The following is a 27,360-nucleotide window of genomic DNA, read 5'->3' as shown; positions in this document are numbered from 1 at the left end:
GTCCGCTGATTCCTTCTCCAAAACTTAACCGATTTAAGTACTTTTTTCATTAAGAATTAAAGCAAGGCTTGAGCTATGTTCCTATGTTTTATTTATTTTTTTGTATATTTTAGCCAGTTCTGTTTTCTGGGTGTTTGAACACAGAGGAAAATCTTGCCATTTTTTTGAGTTTTTGGACGTTCTTATCTTTTTTAATAATAAAATTATGAAAAAAAAGAAAACATAGGGACATGCTAATAGTGGCCATAGATATTCAGGAAAAAAATCATAATTCTACCGGCATTATCCAGGGAGGAAACAGAGGACAGCGTTTGTATGGAAAAACGGCGGTGTGGACTCCTCTTAAACTGCTGAACCGATTTAATTTTTGTGAGAGATGCAGATACTTGATGTCCCGGGAAAGGACATTAGATGTACATTTTTCCATCACAAAAATTATCATAATACCTATAGGCTATTTAAAAGGTGTTATGATAATTTTTGTGGTGGAAAAATGTACCTAAGTACAACTTCCGCACGATAAACGAGTTTTGGCGCAAATCCCGAGTACATTTCTTAGGACCTGTTTCACCACTGCTTGATATGTGCCGGATAGGCTATCCACAAGTTATCTGACAGATAATCCATAATCTACCTGTCGGATTAGTAGTGGATAGCCTATCCGGCATTTATCAGTAAGTGGTGAAACATACCCTTAGTATTTTAAAACGACTTTCAAAAAGACAGACAAAAACTAAAACAGTAAAGACTTTGCAAGGACAAAGTTTAGCGGAAAAGACTGGGTTTTTACACCCAATAAGACTGTAGCAGTGACTCAACCGTTGTATACGTTACAGGTAATTCCTAACGTCTCTGCCGCATAAGACATACCAGTTAATATAGAATGACTAAAGTAAAGTTATGACGTACTTACCTTCTTCAAGTACTACCTAACGGTCAAAACCACGAAGCCATAGTCATAATACTACATACGGCATACCTTTAGTCTGTCTGTTCGCTTCGTGGTTTTGACCATAGTTGTGGAGAATAATATGAGCAATGTTGTGTTTTTAAGGAAACTCTCGAAAACTCTATGGAACAAGGTGTGCATAGTATTACTTTCGCTCGATAGAAAGCAGCCTATGTCCCCACTCCCTTCTAGTCAGAGATAGACTAGCACGAGTCGGCGCATGAGTACCGAAAACTATTCCACCTCAATTTTTTATGCGATCCTCTTCAAATTGCCATCCTGATGATATAAATGCATGTTGACAGGGCGCAACCCGGTGCCATATTGTTTAAACAAACATTGTTTAAACAATTGTCTTGCAATTGTTTAAACAATGTTTGTTTATGCAATGTTTCTTGTATGGGAGCCCCCCTTAAATATTAACTTTATTTTATTTTTAGTATTTGTTCTTATAGCGGCAACAGACATACACAATCTGTAAAAATATCAGAAGTCTAGCTGTAGCGGTTCTTGAGATACAGCCTGGAGACATATAGACAAACAGGCAGACGGACAGACAACGAAGTCTTAGTAAACCCTATTATTAAGACTTCTGAAATTTTCAATTGGTATTTCAATAAAGAATATAAAAAAAATTTGTTCGGTTGAAAAATAACAATTTCTTGCAATTGTTTAAACAATGTTTCTTTAAACAATATGGCACCGGGTTGCGCCCTGTCAACATGCATTTATATCATCAGGATGGCAATTTGAAGAGGATCGCATAAAAAAATTGAGGTGGAATAGTTTTCGGTACTCATGCGCCGACTCGTGCTAGTCTAAGATGACTGGATATAATAATATAACATAACATCTATGGACGCTTCACACCACGTCAGTCTGACCCCGTGCTAAGTACGTGAAGGACTTGTGTTACAGGTACCAGACAACGGAAATATATTTAATATAAAATAATATACATATATTTAAGATTTTTATAATTTATTATAATATTATGATACACATATTTAATACACATCCATGACCCAGGAACTTTGAGAACTTTGAAAACCCGCGACCCCGGCTTGAGCTACCATTTACCAACAGCCCACCAACTGAGCCACAGAGGTCGTCGCATAGGATGTGGGCTGCGTTTTATCTACATATATTATAATATGTACCATAGTACGGCAAAATCCATGACGTAGTTTTAAAGATTTAAGCATATTATAGGAAAGTGACTTTGTCTTATGCTATTTGGTGATTGGGTGTAGATTTCAAAATCATAAGTACAGTCTATATAAACATCTTTATTGTATAATAAATGCTGTTCAATACTTCATTGTCGTTCTGCACGCATATCTTTTTTATAAATCAGTAAAGACTATAATATGTCATGTCAAGAAAGAAACCATTTTCTACGGTAGTGGCACGCAGTTCTTAGTATTTTATCCATTCCTGTCAACACAACACTTTTTTTGCCTTAACAATTACGTTCATCTTACGTTTTTGGAAGACCCGAATTTAATAATAGGGCGAACTACCACATCCTTTGCAGTCTGCTAAATTGGCAACTTACATTTTGTGTATGAACTTACGATCCCAATAATGTAAACTTTTAAAGTGCCAATAATTTGGTATTTTACCTTATATCTTGAGAAATTAAATGTCGATTTGGGTTTTGGTTACATAGCCTCTTCAATCATATATCGGTTTTATAAGACCTTTTAAGGCTGGCAGAAAATTTCACATTGTCCTTTAGTGTATAACGGCTCCTATGTTGCTTACTTGGAATTGCTCAGATCTTGGTGTAATATTCTGGTCTTTTAGCCAGCGAATTCTATCTACTAGGCCTACGACGTATTGTTGTATGCTGTTTCTATATTGCATGACATTTAGTTTCTTCTCTGATTTATTCTTTTGATGAAAGTCTATTGGTTTCACCTGAACTTGTCAGTCGTTTTCTTTCATTGCATTTTCGACATTATTGCTCGTTTCACTTGTTCGGCGTTGCTTATTTATAGGACCGGAGATCTTCCCAGAAAACTGTCTATCCCCCTAAAGGTTGCTTGTGGTCTTCTGTCTTTTCCATATAACATGATATTTAGTTACTTTTCTGGTCTTTCCAGAAGACTGCCACTGGCTTTACCTGGTTTTTTGTTTCCTCGCTTGGAGTGTAGTTATTCCAATTTAAGTTTTCCCAGAAGACTTATGGTTCATTGGTTTCTTGTGGTCTTCTAGTCCTATAATTACTTGATGTTTTCCGGTCATAGTCTTTCCAGACACTGCACTGGTTCTAAGTGGTCTTGCGGTTGCGATATGGCGCCGGCAGCTTGAGGTGTACGGTGTTGATGTGCATCTTGCGCGAGTTGGACTGCGTGAACGTCTTGCCGCAGTGCGGGCAGCCGTACGGCCTCGCCCCCGAGTGGACCTGCGAAAAGTTTGAAAAGTTTGGACTTTGGAGATATATATAATGCCTGTCACATCGGTAAGTGACCGATTACATTGAGACCAGAAGATCTACGCAGGAGGAATTATACAGTGCCTCAATGTGAGCACAATATACAGGGTGTAACAAAACATAGTAATAATACTTTAGGGTATGTAGGTATTCCTCATAAGGAGTTCACTGTGAAAGTAGCAGCGCTGAAAGAGCAAAAAAAAATTTTGGGATTTGTATGGGCAAGCGCCCCAGCGTAACGAGTTTCTTCATACAAAAGTGAAAAAAAGATTTGCTCTTTCAGCACCGCTACTTTTACAGTGACCTATATACACGGGACTCATACACACCCTGAAGTATCATCACTTAGTTTTGTAACACCCTGTATAAGTGGACTATCCTCTCTTCTTTTACTCCGAACATAACTTATCATCAAGTGATCATGAGCAGGGCCTACTTTTTACATTCCACCCCAAAAATGCTGACAGAAGTTGTGACTTAAAATGTCTCCCAATATTTTCAATTATAATAACTATAGTCCGTCAAGAAAGTGAAGAAATTAAAAAGTGGCAACGTCATAGTGTCATCCCTTTTTTCTTAGATTGATTTGAAAGGGATGACACTACGATGTTGCCATATTTCAATTTCTTCACTTTCTTGACAGACCATACAATATACAGACAACTTTTAAGACTGCGATAAACTAGTATGTATGTAATTCAGTATATACTGACCCGGTCGTGTCTGTTGAGCGCGGCCTTGTGTTTGAACGCCTTGGGGCAGTACGGACACTTGTACGGCGACTCGCCCGTGTGCGTGCGGATGTGGATCTGGGAATACAACATTAGTGCACGCATTCATTTAGTCGTGTCGTTAGTTACTTAGGCCCGTATAAATAGTACTCAAGATGCATCTCGGTCTCAAGACACGGTTCAGGCTCTGTGATTGGTTCGCTGTCAAAATTTGGACCAATCACAGAGCCGAACAGCGTCTTGAGACCGGGTCGCATCTTAATATTATAAAACTAATAGAAGGTCTGCTTGTCAATGGGCAATTGGAAATGGCAGATAAATTTATGACCTCGAGTTGAAAGTACAAGTGTCGACGAAGGGTAACAAGGTCCTAAGTTTGTGACATCACATTTTAAATTTAATAAATGAATAGCGAAAAAATTGAGGTGTTTTTAATTTAAATGAAAAATTGCAAATTTGTGACGTCACACTTTCTCACAAATATGTGTCCACCTGGGGGGGGGGGGAGTCGCTGACTATACCAATTCACTACAGAGTACAGACCAATAGTCGCATTAAGAAAACGAACTTTTGACGTCCAATGTTACCTGTAGTCTTTGGTATACAGAGAACCGTTTGGGGCAGTCGGAACAGGCGAACGGTTTCTCGCCCGTGTGCGTGCGCTGGTGGTACCGCAGTGTCGCCATATTCTAAAACAAGTTAGTGATATTGTGAGTTGTGACCAGTCTAGTAAAGTGGTTTTATATCCTACTTATCAACTATATTTCTGTGTAAAATAATAATAATCTATCTATACAGGGTGTACCAACGTGACAACACTTTAGGGAGTACCTACAAGTAGTGCTGAAAGAGTAAGGCTACCTTCACATTACGTCGCAAGCAGTGCGGCAGCAGCGCTGCAGCTGCGCGACTCGTTTTAGTATGGAGCCCCGCGCGGCTGCCATTACTAGTCTTACTTTTTTTAAACTTTTGTATGGGCAAATTGTAAAATTGAATTTATAAAGTTTTTCCAACGTGAATATCGAAGCCACGACCCACCTCCGAGTCAAAAGCCGAAAGCTCAGTAGCTTTCGGCTTTTGACTCGGAGGTGGGTCGTGGCTTCGATATTCACGTTGGAAAAACTTTATAAATTCAATGCCTCAGTAGGCATTGGTGCATATTATAGTGGAAAAAAAATATTTAAAAAATATCCACCGCCGAACATATAACGTTCTCTTTTTTTAAAGTCTGTTAAAAACTGTAAGGTATCACTCACGACACACTTCTTGCCGCAGACCTCGCAGACGGCGGTGTCGAGCGGTCGTCGCGCGGCGCTCGTGCTGCGCTTGCGCACGCCCAGGTGCACGCGCTCCACGTGCACGCCGTACGACAGCTCGCTGGTGAACGTGCACGAACACTGAAAAATATGTATGTAAATTAGTCGCAGTAATGGTGGTGTAGAATCCTAGGGACACTGGCTCACTAACACACCCAGTACCACTGCGGAGCGCACGTCTATCCACCGTCACTGTCACAATACAACTGAAACTCTAGACTACTCCAGCGTGGAAAAGATGGGGGTCCAAAAAAGGCTCAACTCCGTTCAACGGGGTTTTGCCCTGAAGATCTGCAAAGCATATCGGACCGTCTCCCTGAACTCTGCGCTGCTGTTGGCTGGGATACTCCCTCTTGATCTCGGAATACTCGTAGCATCAAGACTTTATGAGATCAAGAAGGGAGTGTCATACCCGGCAGTGAGGGACAGGGAGGTGGAACGAATGGCTTCTGCGATTGAGGAAATGAGGACCCACATCCGGTAGAGCAGGTAGAGCTGAGGTTCGGGATGGTAGATGAGGACTCGTATGCTGATGTGGTTAGCAGCCACATCTAAAGGATCTATACGGATGGCAGCAAGATTGAGGGTCGAGTCGGAGTCGCACTCTCCGTATGGAAGGGTGAAGACGAGACTAAGGCCGTCAAGCTTGCTTTGTCGCCGTATTGCACCGTCTACCAGGCCGAACTTCTAGCGCTCCAAAGAGCAGTAAGTATAACCTGCAAGAGTGGAATGACGAAGGTCGGTATCCTTAGTGATTCCAGATCGGCTCTCCAGGCTGTCACCCTTAGTTCCCCTCATCCCCTGGCAGTGCAAACAAGGGCGGCCCTCCGAAAAGCTGCCTTGCAGAGGCGGGAGGTATCCCTGTTTTGGATTAAGGCGCACGCAGGGTTAAGGGGGAATGAGAGGGTTGACGAACTAGCCAAGGAGGCCGCGCTGGGATTGAGAAGGAAACCTGACTACGATCTGTGTCCTGTTTCATTCGTCAAGCGTATCTTGAGAGAGGATACGATTGAGGAATGGGACAGGAGATATGAAGTAGGAGGGACGGCCGGAATCACGAAGCTCTTTTTCCCAAGCGCTGCTGCTGCATACAAGATAGTCAAAAAGATAGACATCACACATCACACCACACAGATTCTGACTGGACACGGCGAATTCGCCTTCTACTTCTACAGATTCAAGTTGAAGGAGGATCCATCGTGCCTGTGTCAGCCAGGAGTTGAGGAGACGGTTCCTCACCTGTTACTCGAGTGTCCAATTTTTGCTAGCAATAGATGTGATATTGAGCAAAGATTGGGCATATCGGTGACGGGTGAGAATCTGCCTGCCATCCTGGGGGGAAAAATTATACGCATTTACGTCTGTATTATCTTTCAAAGGTTTTGCCACCTAGTGTCAAGTAGTATAATTAACACTGAAAGCTGAAATGTTCTAGAACTTTTATATTTAAATTACATTTAAAATTATTTCTAAATGAAATGTGTTGGTATTTATATTATCAGAACATCTGTCTGAGTGTTTTCGACATTGTAAAACACAATACTTCATCCTTTCCTTGATAAATACGCAGAAAACACCAATTTATTGGGAGTCTCGTTACGTGTGCACCTGACAAACGCTGAAAGTGTACTGACTTAAGCCCCGCCCACAATGATGACGTCAGGACCTAGTTGGAAATCACAGTGCACAGTTGCTTAGGCCAGCTCCTCTTTGTATGAGCTCCGTGAAAAAGAAGACAGCCCCTACTTTTTTCAATTCACAGAATATTCAGAAACGAAGCCTACAGGCTTGTTTTATTGCGTGGAAATTTAAGACGGTTTTGTTCGGGGTAGAAATTTCTAAAGTGTAATTTGAGGGAGATACAATCGCTTTCTAAATGAAAAACCCATAAGACGCGGCTGCCGTGTAATCCGCAATGAATACACCTTTTAAAAAAGGTTGACGTCCCCTACTTTTTTTCAATTCACAGAATATTCAGAGGCGAAGCCTTGTTCTACGTGGAAAATTAAGATGATTTTGTTCAGAGTAGAACCTTCTAAAGTGTCATTTGAGGGAGATACAAGCGTTTTTTAAATGACACGGCTCACGTGTCATACGCCACACGTAAAAAACATGTATGACACGGCTCCTGTGTCATCCGCACTGAATCGGTTAACTAAACTTACCTCGTCACAAGAGAACGATTGATGCTCCTTTAGATGTGTTTGGAGCAGCTCCTCCGAGGTGAAGCCCTGCCCGCACTGAAGACACGGTCTGGAACGACAAATATACCTTTAGGCTGCGTTTCTACCAGGGATGTGTTGCGAGGAATGTGTTTTTGAGAACCAATACAATCGCTTCATTGACGTAAGCTTGCCATGGCATCGCTCAGCGCGGCGATGTTATTGGATCTTAAAAAGACATTCCTCGCAACACTTCTCTGGTGACGCAGCCTTAGAGTCAATATTTATACAGAGTATTTTATAAGTTTAGTCGTACTTACTAAGACTGGGTTGCACCAGAGGCGTGGTTAAAGTTAAATTTATGTTTATAGTTAAGGTAAATTTAACTTTAACTTTATCCTTAACTTTGCCCGGAGAAATTGGCAGATGACAGCTGATCCAACAAAGTTATAAATGCACGTGGGCGGGGGCGCTGCTGGTAAAGGAGAACTATCAAAAATGGCGGTTTTTGTATGATGACAGAGTTAGTTCCTTTTTTCGCCACACGTATTTAAAACCATGTCGAGCTCTATGGTTATGGTTAAATATGGCGTCTTGATGGCGTCCATTTTTAACTTTAACCAAAGATTTGACATTTTGCATTGTAGTTAAAGTTAGTTGGTGCAACCCAGTCTAAGTATCATTGAAGAAATTGATTCATAGGTAGTTAAACCTACATGTTAGCATCACAGACTCCGTTTGTAGTGGTCTCCTGATGTTTGGTCAGTGCCTCCTGACACTGAAACCGCACCTGACAGTGGACGCACTGGAAGGTGTTATCCGTCTGCAAATATATTATATCATTACTATTATTATTTTGAGATAGCTCAGTCAACGAAGTATTTGTAGAGTGCGTGAGCGGGAACCTAAGCGATTTCTGCTGGAACTTATTCAGGGTGGTTAAGGACAAAACATACTAAAAGTCCTGGCGTCTAGGAGGTGAGCCGGCGACAAAGGTCTAAATTTTTTGTTTTTCGTCAATAACTAAAAAACTATTGTGGTGTGTAGTGTAGTGACGTGCTAACACAGAACTGCGCTATTTTCCCTCCCATTTCATCTGTCTGCACTCCGTCGGATTGGCAGCACTCGCAAAATGTATGGGCGCTGTGCTAGCCCTCCACACGTAAAACGTAAAACTGTCAGTTTGACGCACACACACACACACACACACACACACACACACACACACACACACACACACACACACACACACACACACACACACATACACACTCACACACACACACTCACACACACACATACAATACTCACTAGGAATTTATGCGTGCGTCGTTTGTGCATCCTCAGGCCGAGGTCTCCGACGAAAGACTCCCCGCACACCTCGCACGAGTGGCGCGACGGGTGCGCCAGCCGCATGTGCGTCAGCGCCGACGTCGACTTGCTGCCGACATACACGCCGCGTAAGATAGACATAATATACACACAGGGGGAGGGAGCGAGATAGAGCACCTCGCACGAGTGGCGCGACGGGTGCGCCAGCCGCATGTGCGTCAGCGCCGACGTCGACTTGCTGCCGACATACACGCTGCGTGAGACAGACATAATATACACACAGGGAGGAGGGAGCGAGAAAGAGCACCTCGCACGAGTGGCTCGACGGGTGCGCCAGCCGCATGTGCGTCAGCGCCGACGTCGACTTGTTGCCGACATACACGCCGCGTGAGACAGAATTAATATACACACAGGGGGGAGGGAGCGAGATAGAGCACCTCGCACGAGTGGCGGGACAGGTGCGCCAGCCGCATGTGCGTCAGCGCCGACGTCGACTTGCTGCCGACATACACGCCGCGTGAGACAGACATAATATACACACAGGGAGGAGGGAGCGAGATAGAGCACCTCGCACGAGTGGCGCGACGGGTGCGCCAGCCGCATGTGCGTCAGCGCCGACGACGACTTTGACAAAAACCATTTTGTCGCTTACGCCCTTTTCATTTCTTGCTGTTCCATTTCTCTGTTTTTTAAAAACTTTAACGCGGCGTGACCTTAAATATGGAAGTAGTGCAAAAAGCTAACCTTACAAGTTGTTTGGTTCTTTTTTTTGGAGTTGTTTTGGAGTCCAAAATGTATTATGCAATTAGGTCACAAACGTCATAAGATTGACATCTCGTACACCTAACAAATTATTTGAGGCCATCTTGAAAAAGATGGTTAGCATAATAATATGTAATACATAGAATTTTATTCTTACCCAAACGTGGCATCACATAGCTTACACTTGAATTTGAAACCATTGTGCCATTTGTAGTGCTCCTTTGCTCGATAGCTGAAACAAAATATTAATAAATGTTTGTCACTAATATTTAGGCAAAATTTATACTGATTGGTCATCATCCATAATAATACAGGGTGCAATTAAACCTTCCAGCCAAATTTTTTCCAGGGCTTAGGTATCACTAGGAGAGTCCATTCAACAAAAAAAATTGGGTGTTGCACTTTTTTTATTGACATATTTTTATCCCATTTAAAATCGTTGCAGAACGGTCACTCGCGGCGCGGGGGAATGAGCGGGGTAACGCGGGGGGAGGCGCGCGCACGGGGTCTCGTCACGCGCGGGCGACGTGTCGTGTCCATTAATTGTAGAGTTTTAAGGATAACTTTCGGAAGCTATCTCTCAACATTTTAGTACTGAGTGATTATAAAAGACAAAATACGTTTATTTTTGTTTTTAACAAGGATCAACATATCAAAATTAGGCAGGAAGGTTTAATTGCACCCTGTATAAATTGCAAAAGTGTCTGTCTGTAGATATCGCTACAGCTGTGACTTACGCGGAGCGCGACACGTGGTCGCATAGCGTGCACTGGAACTTGCGGGCGTGCGCGGCGATGATGTGCGCGCGCAGCAGACGCGGCTCCGCCCACCGCACGCCGCACACCGCGCACTCGTGATCGCCGCTCTTCTGTAAAATATAGACAATTATTTAGCGTTGCTATCATAATATAACACTACGGATCACGACGAGATGTATTTAGTAGTGATACAATCCAGAATAGCATGTGGCGCTTTAATAAGGGTTTTCAATATTTCATTTGCAGTGGGCAGACTCGACTCATACGTAGCGCCGACTATACTCTGTGCCAGATCGATTGAGAATATCGGACGTTGACCTTTTACAGGGGTTACAAACTTACAGGCTATAGGTTCAAATTATGGTATTACTAAAATAAATATGATTATATTAATTAATTACATAAATTAATGGATATCGACAAAGCTCAAAATCAAACATTGTTTTGAAATTCCATTACTTATTTATTTTAATTTAAATACATTATTCTTGACAATATTTTCATTCGGAAGTTCTGTCGGCACTTGAATCTCCATTGCTTGACGTACTGTCACTAAATTCCGATGAGCTGTCTGTGACATTTATTATAAATCAATCTGCAGTTTGATCGATTAACGGCCGTTTCCAATATTTGATCTATCTCTGGTTTTGCCCTACTAGAGATAGGAATAGCTCACATTAGACATTAGAGACATATATTTTATTGTGAGCTATTCCTATCTCTAGTAGGGCAAAACCAGAGATAGATCAAATATTGGGAACGGCCGTAAGTCGTCCATTCCATGAAAACAAAATGGCGAACCCAAGGTGACGCTCCTCTGCCTGTCAGTGCTGCGTTTTCTTTGAAACAAAATGATGTAACTCGCGTTTTGCTTATTTTTAAAGAATAAAATTGTAAGTGCGTTTTATTGCTTTAAATGTTGTTTTTTTTTAAATAACTGTTGTGAAAAGTGTTATTGTGTTGCCTGCATGAACTGAAACATAAATTGGAACCAAATTACAACACATTTTTTATGACATTTGACTCAAGTGTTTTTTTTTTATTAAATAATTATTTTCTAAGTTACACTTTTCTACTCACGGCCTGCTTCAAGGGTCAATGTCCGTTATTCTCAATCGATCTGCCACAGAGTTTAGTGGACTCCTGCTTACAAAAACTGTCAATAAGAGTTATCTATTTATTTTATTGGGTCTACATAGCAAACATCTGTATATCATACTGTTGTGTTGTCTTCCACATGGTCAGTAATCAGTATGCTTTTATTAACACAATGACAACAGATTTCATTGCCATTTTCACGTACTTTCAATCATAGGCCATGTAAATAATGCAGGATTTTTCTAGACTTTGAGGAACTCGGTAATACAGATTTTTTTTTTAATATACAGGGTGCAATTAAATTAGACGCATCTACTTGGAATCGTATAAAAAAACGGAATATAGTACAAAAAGTTATTCGAGTCTAAGAATTATACCATAAATATATAATATATTTATGGTAAGAAATGTCGCAAAAAGTAAAAAATTCAATGTGGTACTTTTTCTTTAGTTTGAAAAATTGTAATTTATGATAAAAATCAATAAATTTCAGTGAAAAATCGTAATTTTGAATGCTTTACCAAGTTTCGGTTTCGGTTTCGGCTGAAAAATCAGTTTCGGTCGGAAACTAATTTTTATTATATTATACACATATTTAATACACATCCACGACCCAGGAACTTTTAAAAATTTTTGTTCCGTCGGCGGGATTTGAACCCCGGACCCCCAGCTTGAGCTACCAATAGCCCACCAACTGAGCCACAGAGGTCGTCAAAATTCAAGTTAAACAGAAAAAAAACATCAAAATATATCTTACCGGATCATGTTTCATCAGATGATTATTGAATGTGGTCTCCGATATGAACCCTCGGAAGCACCGATGACACTGGTACTTGGACTTGGTGTAGTTGGCCGACGTCTTCCGAGCCTCCAACTCTTGGAACTGCTCATCCGCACTCAGTATTATCACTTTAGCCTTTTTTAAATCTTCAACACTTTCCTCTTCCTAGAAAATGTTAAATAAAGCCTTTATTCACTGACTGTAACCATACAATTTTTATAGCAATACACATTTAGTCAGGTTGTCCTTTGACATAATATAATAATAAAGTAGCTATTAGACCGAGCTTTGCTCGGTATTCGATAAAACACGAATAAAATGACATTTTCTAAAAAAGATTCCTAGCTAGATCGATTTATCGCCCCCGAAACCCCCTAAATATTTCAAGATATAATAAATAAATAAAGATCCTCATCCTAGAAAATGTTAAATAAGACTTTTCCATAATGCACAAATAGGCTACTTGACCTCATTTTTTTCTTCATGCTAATCGCTTCATAATCATTCATTATTACAAAAAAAACTAATATTTTAATATTTTACACAGTAGAAACCCATAAAAATGTTAATTGAAAATTTACATATATATATTTAATAATAATATGCCTTACAAATGGCGTCGAAAACACTGTCCGCCATAGTGTGACGTCATACGTTTTGTATTGTAAGCTCTCTTTATTGAACATTTTTTTATATGCTAAATACGTACGTCTAAAAGTGCCCAAAAATTATAAAATAATTAAATAAGAAATTAGAAATCATTTGTATTGTTGAAAACTTTTGGAGATAACTTTGACGTGGGAGAGCCATGCTTCGGCACGAATGGGCCGGCTCGACCGGAGAAATACCACGTTCTCACAGAAGACCGGCGTGAAACAGCGCTTGCGCTGTGTTTCGCCGAGTGAGTGAGATTACCGGAGGCCCAATCCCCTACCCTATTCCCTTCCCTACCTCCCCTTATTCCGTTCCCTTTCCATCCCTACCTTCCCCTATTACCCTATTTCCTCTTAAAAGGCCGGCAACGCACCTGCAGCTCTTCTGATGCTGCGAGTGTCCATGGGCGACGGAAGTTGCTTTCCATCAGGTGACCCGTTTGCTCGTTTGCCCCCTTATTTCATAATAATAAAAAAAAAAAAGTTTTGGCCATTTCATTTCCCGTCTACAATAAATGGAGATAATTTATAAAACTGATGTTTTATTTGAATTATTCAAGAAAATATATTTTACAAATCTTTCTAGGCTTATTTTTATTATTTATGTACAAATAAACTTACATATAACGAGCGCGATAAATAAAAGATATTAAATTACGAATAGAATGATGTCACATCCAATTCGGATGTACCGCAAAAGACCGTTTTCGTTAGTACAAATCCTATTTTCATAAAATCATATTTTCAAATCGACTTTATTTATCAATCATAAGCTTTTAATTGATGATAAGGGTGAAATACGGTTTCCTAGGCCAAGTTCTACTAGAAATATGTATTAGTTCAATGAAATTGAATATAGGTCAAGTAGCCTATTACTTTAATAAACTTTATCAAAAAGTATGAATTTAATAATCAAAATAATAAGATCTTAGGTAGGTATCTTTTAAGTTAATATTGATAAGTGTCCGTTATCTGCACAAAAGTGTCTGTCTGCATGAGTTTATCTATTCAATGGCTGTTTATTGAAAAATATCTGTTAGTTAGCCTATCAAAAGCACTAGTGAAAACTCCTTTCAAAAGCCTATTCTTTCTCCCGCAATTTTTTTTTTTATATGGATAAGTATCTTAAATGCATTATTCAAAAAGTTATACCATTTCAATATGATTATCTTGATCCCTGTCACTTTCATAGTCAGCATCGGCATTTCCAGGGTTATCTATCTCTATACTACTCGAGTCCGGCTCGATCTTGAAGTCCTCTGACTTTTTCTTTTTCTTCCTGGTTTTCTTGACTTTAGGTATTGTCTTTTCAACCTTTTTCTCTGCTAGACATTCTTCTATCTTGACTAAGCTATCTAAATCTAGATCATACTCTTCCTTGATGGGAACAGGTACTGCTACGTTCTCAATTGGTTCCTTATACTCAATCTCAATTAGTGGTAATGTGTCGCTTCTAGAGAGCCTTACGAAACCTTTTATTGGATTGGACTGTTGGATTGACGTGATATGGAATTGTGTTATCTGAAAATATTTAAATTTTTTTTTTTTAATATAACCAATTTTTGGCATGTACGTGAGAGAGCCATGCTTCGGCACGAATGGGCCGCCTCAACCAGAGGGCCAAAGGCCGGCAACGCACCTGCAGCTCTTCTGATGCTGCGAGTGTCCATGGGCGACGGAAGTTGCTTTCTATCAGGTAACCCGTTTGCTTGTTTGCCCCCTTATTTCATAAAAAAATAATATATTGTGTTTATTATTTCCTGAATTACAAAATAATAAGAAACAAGTTTGCTAATGGCCCTTGTCAAAAACAATGTTTGGCTGGAGTCAATTATTGATTTGTTGTCCGAAAGCTTACCAGGCTTACAGGCTTACCTCTTCCTGGTCTCCAATAAGATACTTCAACACTCCTTGGGTGTAACAACATTTGTCTTGGAATGACGAGCATTTCACTAGCATTATGCTGCAGTAGCTGCAGATGTGTTGTGGCAGACCATCTTTTTTTGATATCTAATAAAAAGTGAAATACAGATGCATGAAATGTATATATAACCCTTATAGAGGTAAAATGACCAGCAACTATAGAGTTTCGGTCGCAGTTACTTTAGGAGGTATCCAGTTCTGTAGATCTACCTCACCTTCGATGAATTATAAAGCTCAATTATTTTTCTTACTAGATGACGCCCGCAACTCCGGTGCGCCAAAATTCGTTTATCGCGCGGGAACCATACATTTTTCCGGGATAAAAACTATCCTATGTCCTTTCTCGGGACTCAAAGTATCTCCATGCCAAATTTCAGCAAAATCGGTTCAGTGGTTCGAGCGTGAAGAGGTAACAGACAGACTGACAGACATACTTTCGCATTTATAATATAAGTATGGATTTTCTTCTGAATAACTGTAGGGATCTCGTCTCCCACTGCCGTACACTTATGTCAGTTGCCTTTTACTGTCAGACCACCTCTCTACAACTACACTCCAACTCCACAATAAAAAGCATTTTAGTGACCGGGTAAAAAAAAGGTAAATAATTATTTTAGTTCATCATTTCAAAATCTGCATAATTAGCGAAATTAAGTGGAATTGAGTTCGCACATTATCATATATTATTATTCTGCGTGTATGAATTTATAATTTTAAATGTGATAATTCATAAGATGAGGTATTGTTTAGTTTGGAAATGTTAAGCCAAATATTTCAATACCTACACTACCAAACGAACTTCTATTGAGTTGAGTCAAAAATACATTCACCTGCCTCACAACAAACTCTAAAGTGGTCAATCTAAAGTTGTTATTTTACTATTAAGGTTGTAATTAACAAAACAATTAGCATTTTACTTGTTTAGCCTTACCTGAGATCCAGTTATGGTTTCGTACGCCGTTTTCAGATTGAAAGTGGTGTTTATATCGTACAATCGTATGTCCGTAGCCAAACATATTCGACAAGCCAACATTTTATTTGCGTGTATTTGGCCTTATTAACTTAATTTTAATTTTAATAGGTATTTTGAAAAATAATCTCAAAGCATCACTCAAGTCTCAAAGTCAAACTGTCAAATAAAAAAAGGTAGGTACTCTGTGCTGTCAAGTGGGAGTTTTGTCGGGAAAGTGAAACAGGCAATGAATAAGGAAACAGCTCAGAAACAGTGAAAGAGTGATGTTATGTTTTTGTATTATTTTGCTATAATTGTGTTAATGGGGTTTTTAATGTGTAATATTGGTAGGATATTAACCATTAAATATTCGTTATCGTGCACAGGTGTAGGAAAGTGATGCAATATCCAGAAACGAGCTATTTTGTGTTCCCTCCAAAACTCCATCGAAAGTTTCAGTAAAGCGTCTACCACTTTACTGAATCGATCAACTTGACTCCTTGACTGTATTGACTTTTTACTTCGACTTTGACTAGACTTTTGACCTGACGATATAAAGAGACGATACTGAAAATTGTATGCAACAATACTGTTTTCCCGCCATTTATAATACTTGACACTGGCCATGGTTATGTTATATAGCCGAAGTCACACTTGTGGGTCAAGTGTATGCTTTGAAAAAACTTAAATATTATTAGTACAATGAAACAAAACTGTGTTAATTTGTAAGCCTTTTTATTTGTGACCAACTTAAACACAACAATTGTATTTTTCAGTAGATTATATTTCAAGAAACTTTAGAAAACAATAACCCTTCCATTTGCGCACTTTTACCCCAGTATCGGGGTATGTGTACTCAGCACTTTGGGTAAGTGTACGCAACAACAAAATAAATATTTTAGAACATAAAACCTGCATCAAAAATCTTCATTTATCTGTTAATTTAAAATGGCGCACGCGCAGCCATTGGGACACGAGCGCTTCGTAGGGCGTCCTGTGGGTTAAGCCAAGTTAAAGCCTTGTCGAGCTGTAGTAGAATATCATTATATCATCACAGTACCACCATTTTACCACAGTACCTATATAATAAAGTACTCTGTGATCATCACAGATCTCAAGTCTCAACTCAAAAGTCAAAAGCCGTGTTCGTTTCATTTTTTCGCAGTTTGGCAGCTGAGTGTCAACTTCATAATGAGTGTCATGTTCAATATAATCATTGTGGTATAGTCTGTCAAGAAAGTGAAGAAATTAAAAAGTGGCAACATCGTAGTGTCATCCCTTTCAAATCAATCCAAGAAAAAAGGGATGATGGACTTTGCTCTTAGTTTGAGTGTCGTTAACAAGCGTTTTTTTTCTATTTTTGTTTTTATTTGTGATTTTTAAGATTAGAGGAGATTTTTTGTTCAACTGTTGATTTATCTTATTTATACTTTGTGTTGTCTATTATAATTTGTTTTTGTGGAGTAGTAAGTATTTAGTTTTTAGTCATTGTTTGTTTTTTAGGTTAGGTAGTTTTTTTAGGTTTTAAGATGGATCTGGACACAGGTCCTCCTGACCCTGGTGGAGGTAACAGAAAAAGACCCAATAATGATGTTTCTGAGCCAGTGGCTAAAAAAATTAGTAGTAATGCACATTCAGTACCGTACCCTCTATTCAGCTTCATTATGTGAACCCTGAGTTTGCTGATAAAAAATTATATGGTTCCGATGATGCTGTGCCGTACATTGTACAAGTGTCAAAGCCAGAGACTGATTCCATCCTAAGTCCAATACTATTTGGCCAATTTTTGTTCAAAAACAATGTTCATAGCGTTAAAATGGACGGAATTAAGAGGATTGGACGTAATCGTATCTCCATCGAATTTAAAACCCCACAGGATGCTAACTCTTTTATCGATTTGCCTGCAGTAGTAAGTGCTGGATATACTGTAGTGATACCCTCATACAGTGTATCCCGTATGGGCATTATTCGCAATGTCCCTGTAGATTGGTCGATGGAAGAGCTTGTAGAAAACCTGCAAGTTCCAGTTGGATATGGTAAAGTAGTGAAAGCGCGTAGAATGAGTCGCAGAACCTCGAATGAGCAAAATTCCTCCATTTGGTTACCTACCCAATCAGTGGTCATAACTGTTACTGGTCAGAAATTACCTACCCACGTTTATTGTTTTTATAATTCCCTACCTGTAGAAATATATAAATTACCTACAATCCAATGTAATAACTGTTGTCGCTTTGGCCATGTCAAAGCACAGTGTAGGTCCTTACCTCGTTGTTACAAATGCTCGCAAAAGCATGAGGGATCCACTTGTAATGCTTCAACTTTTACTTGTCTGCACTGTGGTGGCCCACATGCAGCCAATGATGTCTCTTGTCCAGAGTATTGTAGACAAAAAGAGATTAAATTGGTAATGAGCCAGGAAAATATCCCGTACATGGAGGCATCAGCTAGATTCCCCCATGTAAATAGGTCCTTTGCTGATTTGGCCAGAACTTCTCCCTCTGCTTTTGCAAGTATTTCCAGACAGACTGACAGACTGACTAAATCCCCAACAACCACATCCTATAGAAAAACTGTTTATGTTCCCCGTCGCCCCATTCCCCCTAGGTCCCCTGGTTATGACCACCAGGCTCATAGAAACCTAATTGAAGAACCCATTTCCCAGGTCCCAATGGTTGTGCATACCCTCTTCCTTCTGAAATTTCCTCCATTTCCCCGAATGATAACCTACTCGACAACTTGACCCTGTTCATGATTGACCTCATTTCGAGATTCAGTGACTCATTGCCAAATAAAACTTTGGCTAACCTGACCCAGCTAGCGAATTTGTTACCTAAAGATGGCTTACACTGTGATACAGTGGAACGGCCGCAGCATAAGGAATAAAAAACAAGATATCCTTAGTTTAATAAACTCTTATAATAAGCCATCAATTTTTGCCATCCAGGAAACATGGTTAGCACCTGATTCCCGTTTCCGGGTTCCGGGTTATGCCTGTTTCCGGGATGACAGATCTGATGGTAGAGCTGGAGCAGCCATTATATTTGTTTCCAGCCGTTGTACATATTCTGTATATTCACTTCCTGTATATAGTAGTTATTTTAATATTGTGGCTGTCCGTATTTTAGATATTATTTTTGTGTCTGTGTACATTCCTCATCCCAATTCTTCCGTATTTTCCGAACTTTCTTCTGTTTTATATTCCGTTCCTTCCCCCATGATTGTGTTGGGCGATTTTAATACCCATCATGCATCTTGGGGTTCCCATTACAATGATAGGAATTCCTCCTTCCTTATTGATCTGGTCGATCATCATAACCTTGTTATCCTAAATGATGGAACTCCCACTCGTCGGGTATCTCCTTTGCAGAATCCGAGGAGCGTGGTGGTGTGGTGGATCTGTCATTATGCTCCCCATCCCTTTCTCCTTCATGTTCCTGGACAGTCCTTCCTTACTCTTATGGTAGCGATCATTTTCCCATTATATTATCAATAACACACAGACAGACTAGACAGATACTTTCATCCCCTTCTTCCAGACTTAAATTCAAAACAAATAATTTAGATTGGACTCAATTTGCTGAAGTTACTGATACAGAGATTGTAAATACCAATGACAGTGATACTCTTTTATTATATCAGCATTTGAAAAACGTCCTTTTATTGGCTGCGGATAAGACCATTCCACGTAAATCAACAGGCTTTAATAGAACTCTTTCTCCTCCATGGTGGGACTCAGAGTGTACAGCTGCTTGTAAACGTCGCAAGGATGCAGAGAAAATGTTTTCGAGGTCAATGACTCTGGAAAACTACTTGAATTATCAAAAAGTAGCAGCGGAAGTGCGACGTCTGTTATCTGAGAAAAAGAGGGATGGTTGGCGCCAGTTTTGTTTAAGTCTTTCCCCTTTGTCTCGACCATCGATGGTCTGGAAAAATATAAGAAGATTTCGGGGTTCATTAGAAAGCAATTACCAACAGTCTAATGACCCAACTGAGTGGATAGATGCATTTTCTCAAAAACTGGCACCACCGTCAGTTCCATCTTTTGACGAATGTCAGTTTTATGTATCTTCCAGTCCATCAACATCTTATTTAGATAGTCCATTTACTCAGGAGGAGTTTCAATTGGTTTTAGGTTCATTAAAGGATACTAGTCCAGGCAGTGATGGAATACCTTACTCCTTTATAGGCAACAGTGGTCCGATTACGCAAGAAGTATGCCTAAATGTTCTTAATCGTATTTTCCAATCTGAGATTCCTCCTGAGGAGTGGAGGACGCAAATAATCATACCTATACTTAAACCGGGAAAGCTTAGTAATGATCCATCTAGCTACAGACCCATTGCTTTATCTATAACTCTGGCAAAAATTTTGGAACACTTAATTAAGAATAAGTTGGAATGGTTTATAGAAAGCAAGGGCATTTTATCCAAAACACAGTTCGGTTTTCGAAAGGGCTATAGCACTATGGACAGTCTGGGTTCTTTTGTGACTGATATTCGCATAGCCTTTTCGAAAAGAGAACATGTGGTGGCAGTGTTTCTTGACATAGCATCCGCTTACGACAATGTTCGTCTTCCAATACTCAGGCAGAAATTGCTCAATCTGAGTATCCCGTTGAAGATGACGAATTATATTTGTAATTATCTATCATGTCGTTCTGTCGTGGTTTCCACACCAAATTCAACCTTTCCTCCCCGTATAACCTATATAGGCCTTCCCCAAGGATCTCCCCTCAGTTCCCCCCTTTATGATCTATACACCCATGACCTAGATTTATCTGTGTTAAGTTTTTGTGAGATCCTACAGTTTGCGGATGATTTGACAATTTACATTGCTTCGAAGGATATTACCGAATGTGCTGCCCGCCTTAACTCTGCCATTCTTTACCTTACAGAGTGGATGGATAGACACGGTCTAAGTATCTCGGTTCCCAAAAGTTCAGTGGTGGTGTTCTCCCGATCTAGAATTATACCTCAGGTTGATATACGTATTCAACAACAAGTCTTTCCGGTTAGTGATAAAGTGAAAATTTTAGGTGTCTACTGGACTCAAGACTGACTGGCGCCTACCAGGTTGCTCATATTTCGCAGAAATGCGAAAAAAATATTAATGTTTTGCGATCTCTCAGTGGTGTATGGTGGGGTTCTCACCCTTCTACTCAGAAACTTTTGTATAATGCTCTTATCCGCAGTCACATGGATTATGGATCTTTCTTGCTGGAACCGTGTTATAAAGCTCCGTTAAAGGAGCTAGACAAAATCCAAGCCAAGTCTTTGAGGATAGTAGTGGGAGCAATGAAGTCAACACCAATCAACGCTCTTCAAGTTGAGTGTGTTGATCCTCCACTCAGTATTAGACGGCAATATCTTGCAGATAGGTTCCTTTATAAAGCTTTTCAAAATTCTTCTCACCCCCTTTTAGGCAAACTACATATTCTAAATCAATTGACCTCTTCATCTAATTATTGGCTAAATAAAGATCCCCCTTGTCTTTTGGTCAGTTACCGTAAGATTACTCAAGTTCCTTGTCCAATTTTCCAGTGTAGACTTAATCCTCTCTATTCCATTCCGTATCATGCCTTAACAATCTCTCCAGACATAATTCTTGACCTCCCCATAGTTAAAGGTTCCTCACTAGCTAACACTCAATTTAAACAGGTTATTGATTTGCACTATAGGGATTGGCTGCTTATTTTTACAGATGCATCTAAACTTTCAGTGGATGGTTGTGTTGGAGTAGCTGTCTGGATACCGAGAGTTAGGACAAGAGAAAAATATATGATCCAAGGTACCTTCGTCTAGCCCACACTCACAAAGGGAACTATCCCTTACCCTAATTTATGCAAGAAAGACAGGCGAGCAACAATGTCCGAGCCTAACTCGACAAATTGTAGAGCACACTGTTTTACATGCTTCTTTAGCACCACACTCGAAAGCAAAAAGTTTGATTGACTTTGACATCTTTATTGGGATATTTTTTATCGATGTTACAGAAGGAAAAATAATATTATAGCTGTTATGTTACAAAAATACAACACAGTACCTTTTATTGAAAATATTTTATTTTAAAAATACTATTTTCATAAAAGATTCTCAAATTATTTATATTTACATATGTATTTTAGTTACAAATAACTCAGTAGTGACATCTAGTACAATTTATGATAAAATCTTATGCGAAAGCTTTAAAAGCGCTATCTATTATTTTGCGACGGAGTTATTAACTATTATTATCCTACCAAATTAAAAAGTAAGCATTTCATACAATAATAGGGCTGTTCTTCTTTATTTTGGAGGTTTAAAATTCTTATATTACCGTGTCAAACATTCTAAGATTGTATACCCTGGATTGGATCCAATACGGTCATAGAAATAGGTGTTGCCAGTTATTTAATATAAAAAAGAGTTTTTAATTTCTTGTTCGTTAATATGTTTCAAATAATATAATGTAATTATTTTTCTAATTATATACTTGGATAATCTTGCTGAAATAACAAAAAACAAGCCATATTTAAAATGACGATGTCTTTTGACAAATCGAATTCTCTGAGATCTAGTAACCCTGACGTCAATACTTGTCAGCGTTAGCGCTCTCCATTGGCTATTGAAACCACATATATGACGTAAAATAGGATCAATGAAATATGATAATGTAATACGCAGATATGATCAAATGATCATATACAGAGTGTAACAAAAACAAGTGATAATACTTTAGGGTGTGTACGTGTTCCCTGTAGAGATTTCACTGTGAAAGTAGCAGCGCTGAAAGGCCAAATTTTTTTTTTCGCTTTTGTATGGGCAAGGGCCCGAGCGTCACGAGTTTCCCCATACAAAAGTTAAAAAAATTTTTTGGTCTTTCAGCGCTGCTACTTTCACAGAGAACTCTCTACAGGGAACACATACACACCCTAAATTATTATCACTTGGTTTTGTTACACCTTGTATATTGGATCCTTTAAATGATCATAGAAATGATCCAATATAAATGAGTAATACCCCCCTTAGCCACAGTAACAGTGTTGCCAATTAACATATTTTTAGAGAAACTACTAAAGTGTAGGGTAAATGACTAGTTATTGGACAGTACCACTCACAGCCATTTGACAAAGCACAAAAACACAATATTTTTTAGGTTGCTTTGAAAGCTGCCAGTTTTTAAAGTAATAGAACGCCTGATTATGTGTTTTTGTGCTCTCTCCAATGACTAGTATTGTCCAATCACTAGTCATGTTCACCCTAGTATAGTCCGTCAAGAAAGTGAAGAAATTAAAAAGTGGCAACATCGTAGTGTCATCCCTTTTTTCTACATTGATTTGAAAGGGATGACACTACGATATTGCCACTTTATTATTTCTTCACTTTCTTGACGGACTATAACTACTGTAGTGTAGTGTAGTTTTCTACTAAAAGAGTCAAAACTAAAACTAGCTATGGGTAACTAAGGTCGTTTTCAGTTACAACTTACAGTTCGACAAGGCTTTACATAAACGTGGCGAGAAAAGGAACTAAACGCTTCTATCATACAAAAACGTCATTTTTGACATGTGTTTGACAGTTCTCCTTTACCAGCAGCGCTCCTGTCAATGTCACCCACGTGGGTGACCTACCCTACCCTTTCCTATTCCCTTCCCATCCCTACCCTCCCCTATTCCCGCTTAAAAGGCCGGCAACGCACTTGCAGCTCTTCTGATGCTGCGAGTGTCCATGGGCGACGGAAGTTGCTTTCCATCAGGTGACCCGTTTGCTCGTTTGCCCTCTTATTTCATAAAAAACAAAGACAAACAGATATTGTTACCCCGCTCGCGCCCCAGGCCCTCAGCGCGGGGCGCGGGACAAGAAGGGTTTACTAAAGATTCGCCTTAGCTCCAGTAGTGCAAGCACGGCGACCAGCGGAAATGCGAAAGTATGGACAAACTGTGGAAATAAACCTAAGGTGCCGTTCCGATCTTTTTTCGTTCCGAAAAATTCAATTAAAATGCCACTTTATGACAGACTATAGTCACAAACTGTGGAGATAAACTTAAGGTGCCGTTCCGATCTTTTTTAATTCCGAATAATTCAATTAAAAAGCCACTTTATGACAGACTATAGTTCTAAAAATTCAAATAATATCCTACATTATGACATGTACTATAGTGTGTCATAAAGTGGCATTTTAATTGAATTATTCGGAACGAAAAAAGATCGGAACGGCACCTTAGGTTTATTTCCACAGTTTGTCCATACTTTCGCATTTCCGCTGGTCGCCGAGCTAACACTACAGGGGCCCTAGCCAAATTTACTTCGCCTTATTACGAAGAGACTAGTAGATTCTTTAACGCCAATGCAATACAGAACATTTTGCCCTAGCCAACAACCGGCGAACTTACGTTTCGTTGATTCCATAACGATTTTCTCTTTACCTTCGTTTGCCCCAAAATTGTCTTTGGTTTTGTTGTCCTGTCAAATGTCAACTGTTAAATTTCAACTGTCAAATGTCAACTGTCAGTATGAGTCGTGTTCGTTTCGTTTTTCAAATGTCAATGTCAGTGTTAGTGTCAGTGTCATGTTCTAAAATCTGACAGAAATTGAATGTTATTTTAAAACATGACACACTGACACTTATTTTTAACTTTGCGCATGCGCAATGTGCATTGAAAAACGAAACGAACACGACTATGGTCTCGGCTATAGACTTTATGACAAGGATTTTAGGATCACTTTCGCCATAACTCAGAGGTAAAATAACTTTGAAATGAGTTTGTTATGCCGCCAACTCAGACCGCGAATTTATTCCAATGTGAACGAGAAGTTTTTCGTGTTTTTTCTTCTTGTTAATTTATTTTCGATAGAAATTAAAATGAACGTGCAAAACAAGTAACGAACAGTATATATATTTAACAGAATACATGGAGACGTAAGTAAATTTCACAGTTGTAGTTACTACATTGATGCCTACGATGATGTTGAAAACTTATATTTTCTTAAATATTTTGCTTAAATGGTTTAGTGGTAGTGATAAAACTTACTATGTATCAATATTCAATTGTACACTTACGAAAGGATCAAGCTAATGGCATGAGGTATTAAGAGATAATAAAAGGTTTGTGATTTCAGTCTAGTTCCTTCAGACTAACCCTGAGGCATGATCCCTGTGCAATGGGCAAACCATGAACTTAATATTATTATCATGTGTAGGAATGTGATGCATATTAGATGATACTAGTTAGTAGTTCATAATATTTGTTGCTTAAATACTGAAAACCTTTATTCTATTAAATGTATTGCAGTAATGGAGATTTATCCAGGCCCGTTGGTGGTGCCCAAGGGCGCCTTCGATCTGAAAGGCTATGGGACACCCTGACCCATAGCCTTAATGCATAGGCAATGGCTCAACAAAAACAACCAAAAAGTGGAAAAAAGTAAGTTTTAAATATAGGTTTTTAAAATGTTATAAGTAGATTTTAAGCAAGATTAAGTAAGTATTTTATTTCAATGAGAAGGTATGTAAGTAAGTATTCATTTGGTAAAATATGTTTTATACATTTGATCATTTGTAAGTAGGTATTAAATGTTTGATAATATGAACCAATAATAATTTGTATAAATTCCTTCATAATACTAGAATCCTTAGTATTTTTTACATTGCAAATAAATCAGTTACAAAGCAGTATACATGCTGCTTTTTTTCACTACAGTGAAAGTAATTCAATTGTTAATTTGCAAGGTTTTATTTCAAAGTATTTTAAAACAAATTTAGAAACAAAGTACTTAATTTGAAATCTTGATTAAAGCTTTGTACCTTAAATGTAGCTGGGGGCTAGGTATTACAAAGCTTTTTAAAAAAACAAACTCAATTCCATGTACTTAATAATTGTAATTTTTATTTCATCACAGACTTTCATGATAATTTTTTTTCATCAGAATACATCATTTACTTAATAATATTATAATATATTTAGTCATAATATTAATCTTTAATCTTTTATTAAAGAAGAATTGTTTCTTAAGTTTTAGATTGGTTTTAAGTTAATACAAATAAAGAATTTCTTACTCTATACTACTTCTCGATAAGAGAGAAATAAATGTTTTTCAAAGTTATAATTTAAAAAAAACATGTATTTCATTTTTCATAGGTTTGGGCAGATCTAAAGTCAAAAACTAAGAAGAAGGGGCTTAGAATCCGCCTAGCTGCCAATGGCACAGGCGGTGGGCCACATGATGGTCAGTCGCTGTCGGCACTTGATCTCAGAGTGCTGGCTATCATGGGCCTACTGGCTGTCCAAGGCCAAGAGGCTGTCCAAGAGCTGGGTTTTACCGTAAGTGATTAAAATATTAATTTGTTTCTATAATAAATTACTTTAAATGGATAATATTATATTATGTATGGTCAATGTATGAAAATATTTTCATTGATAAAACTTTTTCATTTATTTTTTTCCAGAACATTAATCTCATTGAAAGACCTGTAGACATCCAGGCAGAGCCAGCCAACATAGAGCAAATTTTTGTAAATGGTATGTGTTTTTGACTAATTTTATCAATACAATTAAACCCAATGAAACTATTTATCTTTTATAATACTTTCATACACTGTTTATTTTTTTGCAGAATACTCCCACCACCATCACCACAATCACCACAGATGATGTCGACGGAAGACATACAATATAATATAATAGAGCCAACTAATCCAAGACCATCTACATCCACGGGGAGGCCCGCCGATGTAGGCGGTCCTAGATTAGTACCATCAGCACCTGCGGAAATAACATATACTTCCCGTCATTTGTCTTTGTAAAAAGCAGAATATAAACCTAGTTTTGTATCAGACTTTATATTTAGATTTCTATGTGTTATTGGAAAAGTTAAATAATCAAATAAAACAACATATTTTTAATAAATATTTTATTACTCTGTTTCATAAGTAAGTAATACTTGATCAAGAAACTGGGCAGGGGGATCAATATGATCTTGATGCCTTGCCCAGCCTAAAGACCATAAAATAGTCATAATATAAGCGCAGCGAAGTCCTGATTGTGTTCTGCATTAAAACTATGAATCGGTTGCTGGATATTACTAAGTACCTCCCAATTATCATTATATAAATGGAAGGAACAAATCCTACAGTTTTGTGGTACATAAAAATAATCAGTAAATAATTTTATTCTCAGCCACTTAGGAGCAGCCAGTCTTTGGGTTGAATGACAATCAGGATAAAAACAAAACTGTTGAGAACCTGAAGCTCTAGTGTACATTGGCAAGATTATACTGGGTTGGTTATTGTTGGGATGTCTTACTTCAGTGGAACAAGTAGCAGCTCGGTCAATTTTTTGCCAGCATGGATGACAGATTTTATCAGATCCATGTAACTGTAAAGAAAAATCAATATCAAAAGTCTTGAAAAGCTAGTTTGTTTGTATTTCACTATTATAATTCACAATACTGCACATTTATTTAGCCTCAGATTTGAAAGTTGTGGGACAAATCATAAAATAAATGGAGTCCGACCATACACAAAA

General features: G+C 38.6%; 1 protein-coding gene and 1 long non-coding RNA gene across 2 annotated transcripts; one reads left to right on the top strand and one right to left on the bottom strand.

The window, feature by feature from the left end:
• Window positions 1–2,384: 2,384 nt before the first annotated feature.
• Window positions 2,385–16,020, bottom strand: LOC121736373 (zinc finger protein 699-like). Its single transcript, XM_042127535.1, has 13 exons — window positions 15,837–16,020; window positions 14,858–14,992; window positions 14,135–14,503; window positions 12,306–12,494; window positions 10,430–10,560; window positions 9,850–9,924; window positions 8,910–9,039; window positions 8,315–8,421; window positions 7,602–7,689; window positions 5,377–5,517; window positions 4,708–4,809; window positions 4,103–4,198; window positions 2,385–3,359 (listed from the first exon to the last, which is right to left on the bottom strand). The coding sequence occupies exons 1-13, from the start codon at window positions 15,936–15,938 to the stop codon at window positions 3,225–3,227; spliced, it is 1,800 nt and encodes a 599-aa protein (XP_041983469.1). The 5' UTR covers window positions 15,939–16,020; the 3' UTR covers window positions 2,385–3,224.
• A 9,960-nt stretch (window positions 16,021–25,980) lies between these two features.
• LOC121736395 lies at window positions 25,981–26,660 on the top strand. Its single transcript, XR_006037006.1, has 3 exons — window positions 25,981–26,157; window positions 26,283–26,355; window positions 26,450–26,660. It is a non-coding gene; the product is annotated as an uncharacterized LOC121736395 (long non-coding RNA).
• The last annotated feature ends 700 nt before the right edge of the window (window positions 26,661–27,360 follow it).

Source organism: Aricia agestis, chromosome 19, assembly GCF_905147365.1.
Source record: "Aricia agestis chromosome 19, ilAriAges1.1, whole genome shotgun sequence".
Taxonomy (NCBI): Eukaryota; Metazoa; Arthropoda; class Insecta; order Lepidoptera; family Lycaenidae; genus Aricia; species Aricia agestis.
The sequence above is the reverse complement of the archived record's forward strand: the minus strand, read 5'-3'. Positions and strand labels throughout refer to the sequence as shown.

What these genes read in the sequence shown, in the direction of transcription:
- LOC121736373 (XM_042127535.1), bottom strand. Translation starts at nt 15,938, where the DNA reads ATGTTGGCTTGTCGAATATGTTTGGCTACGGACATACGATTGTACGAT. An exon ending in AAGATAATCATATTGAAATG is followed by an intron (nt 12,495 to 14,134) that starts GTATAACTTTTT and finishes AACATTTTCTAG; the next exon opens with GAAGAGGAAAGTGTTGAAGA. An exon ending in CTATGTGATGCCACGTTTGG is followed by an intron (nt 9,040 to 9,849) that starts GTAAGAATAAAA and finishes GTATGTCGGCAG; the next exon opens with CAAGTCGACGTCGGCGCTGA.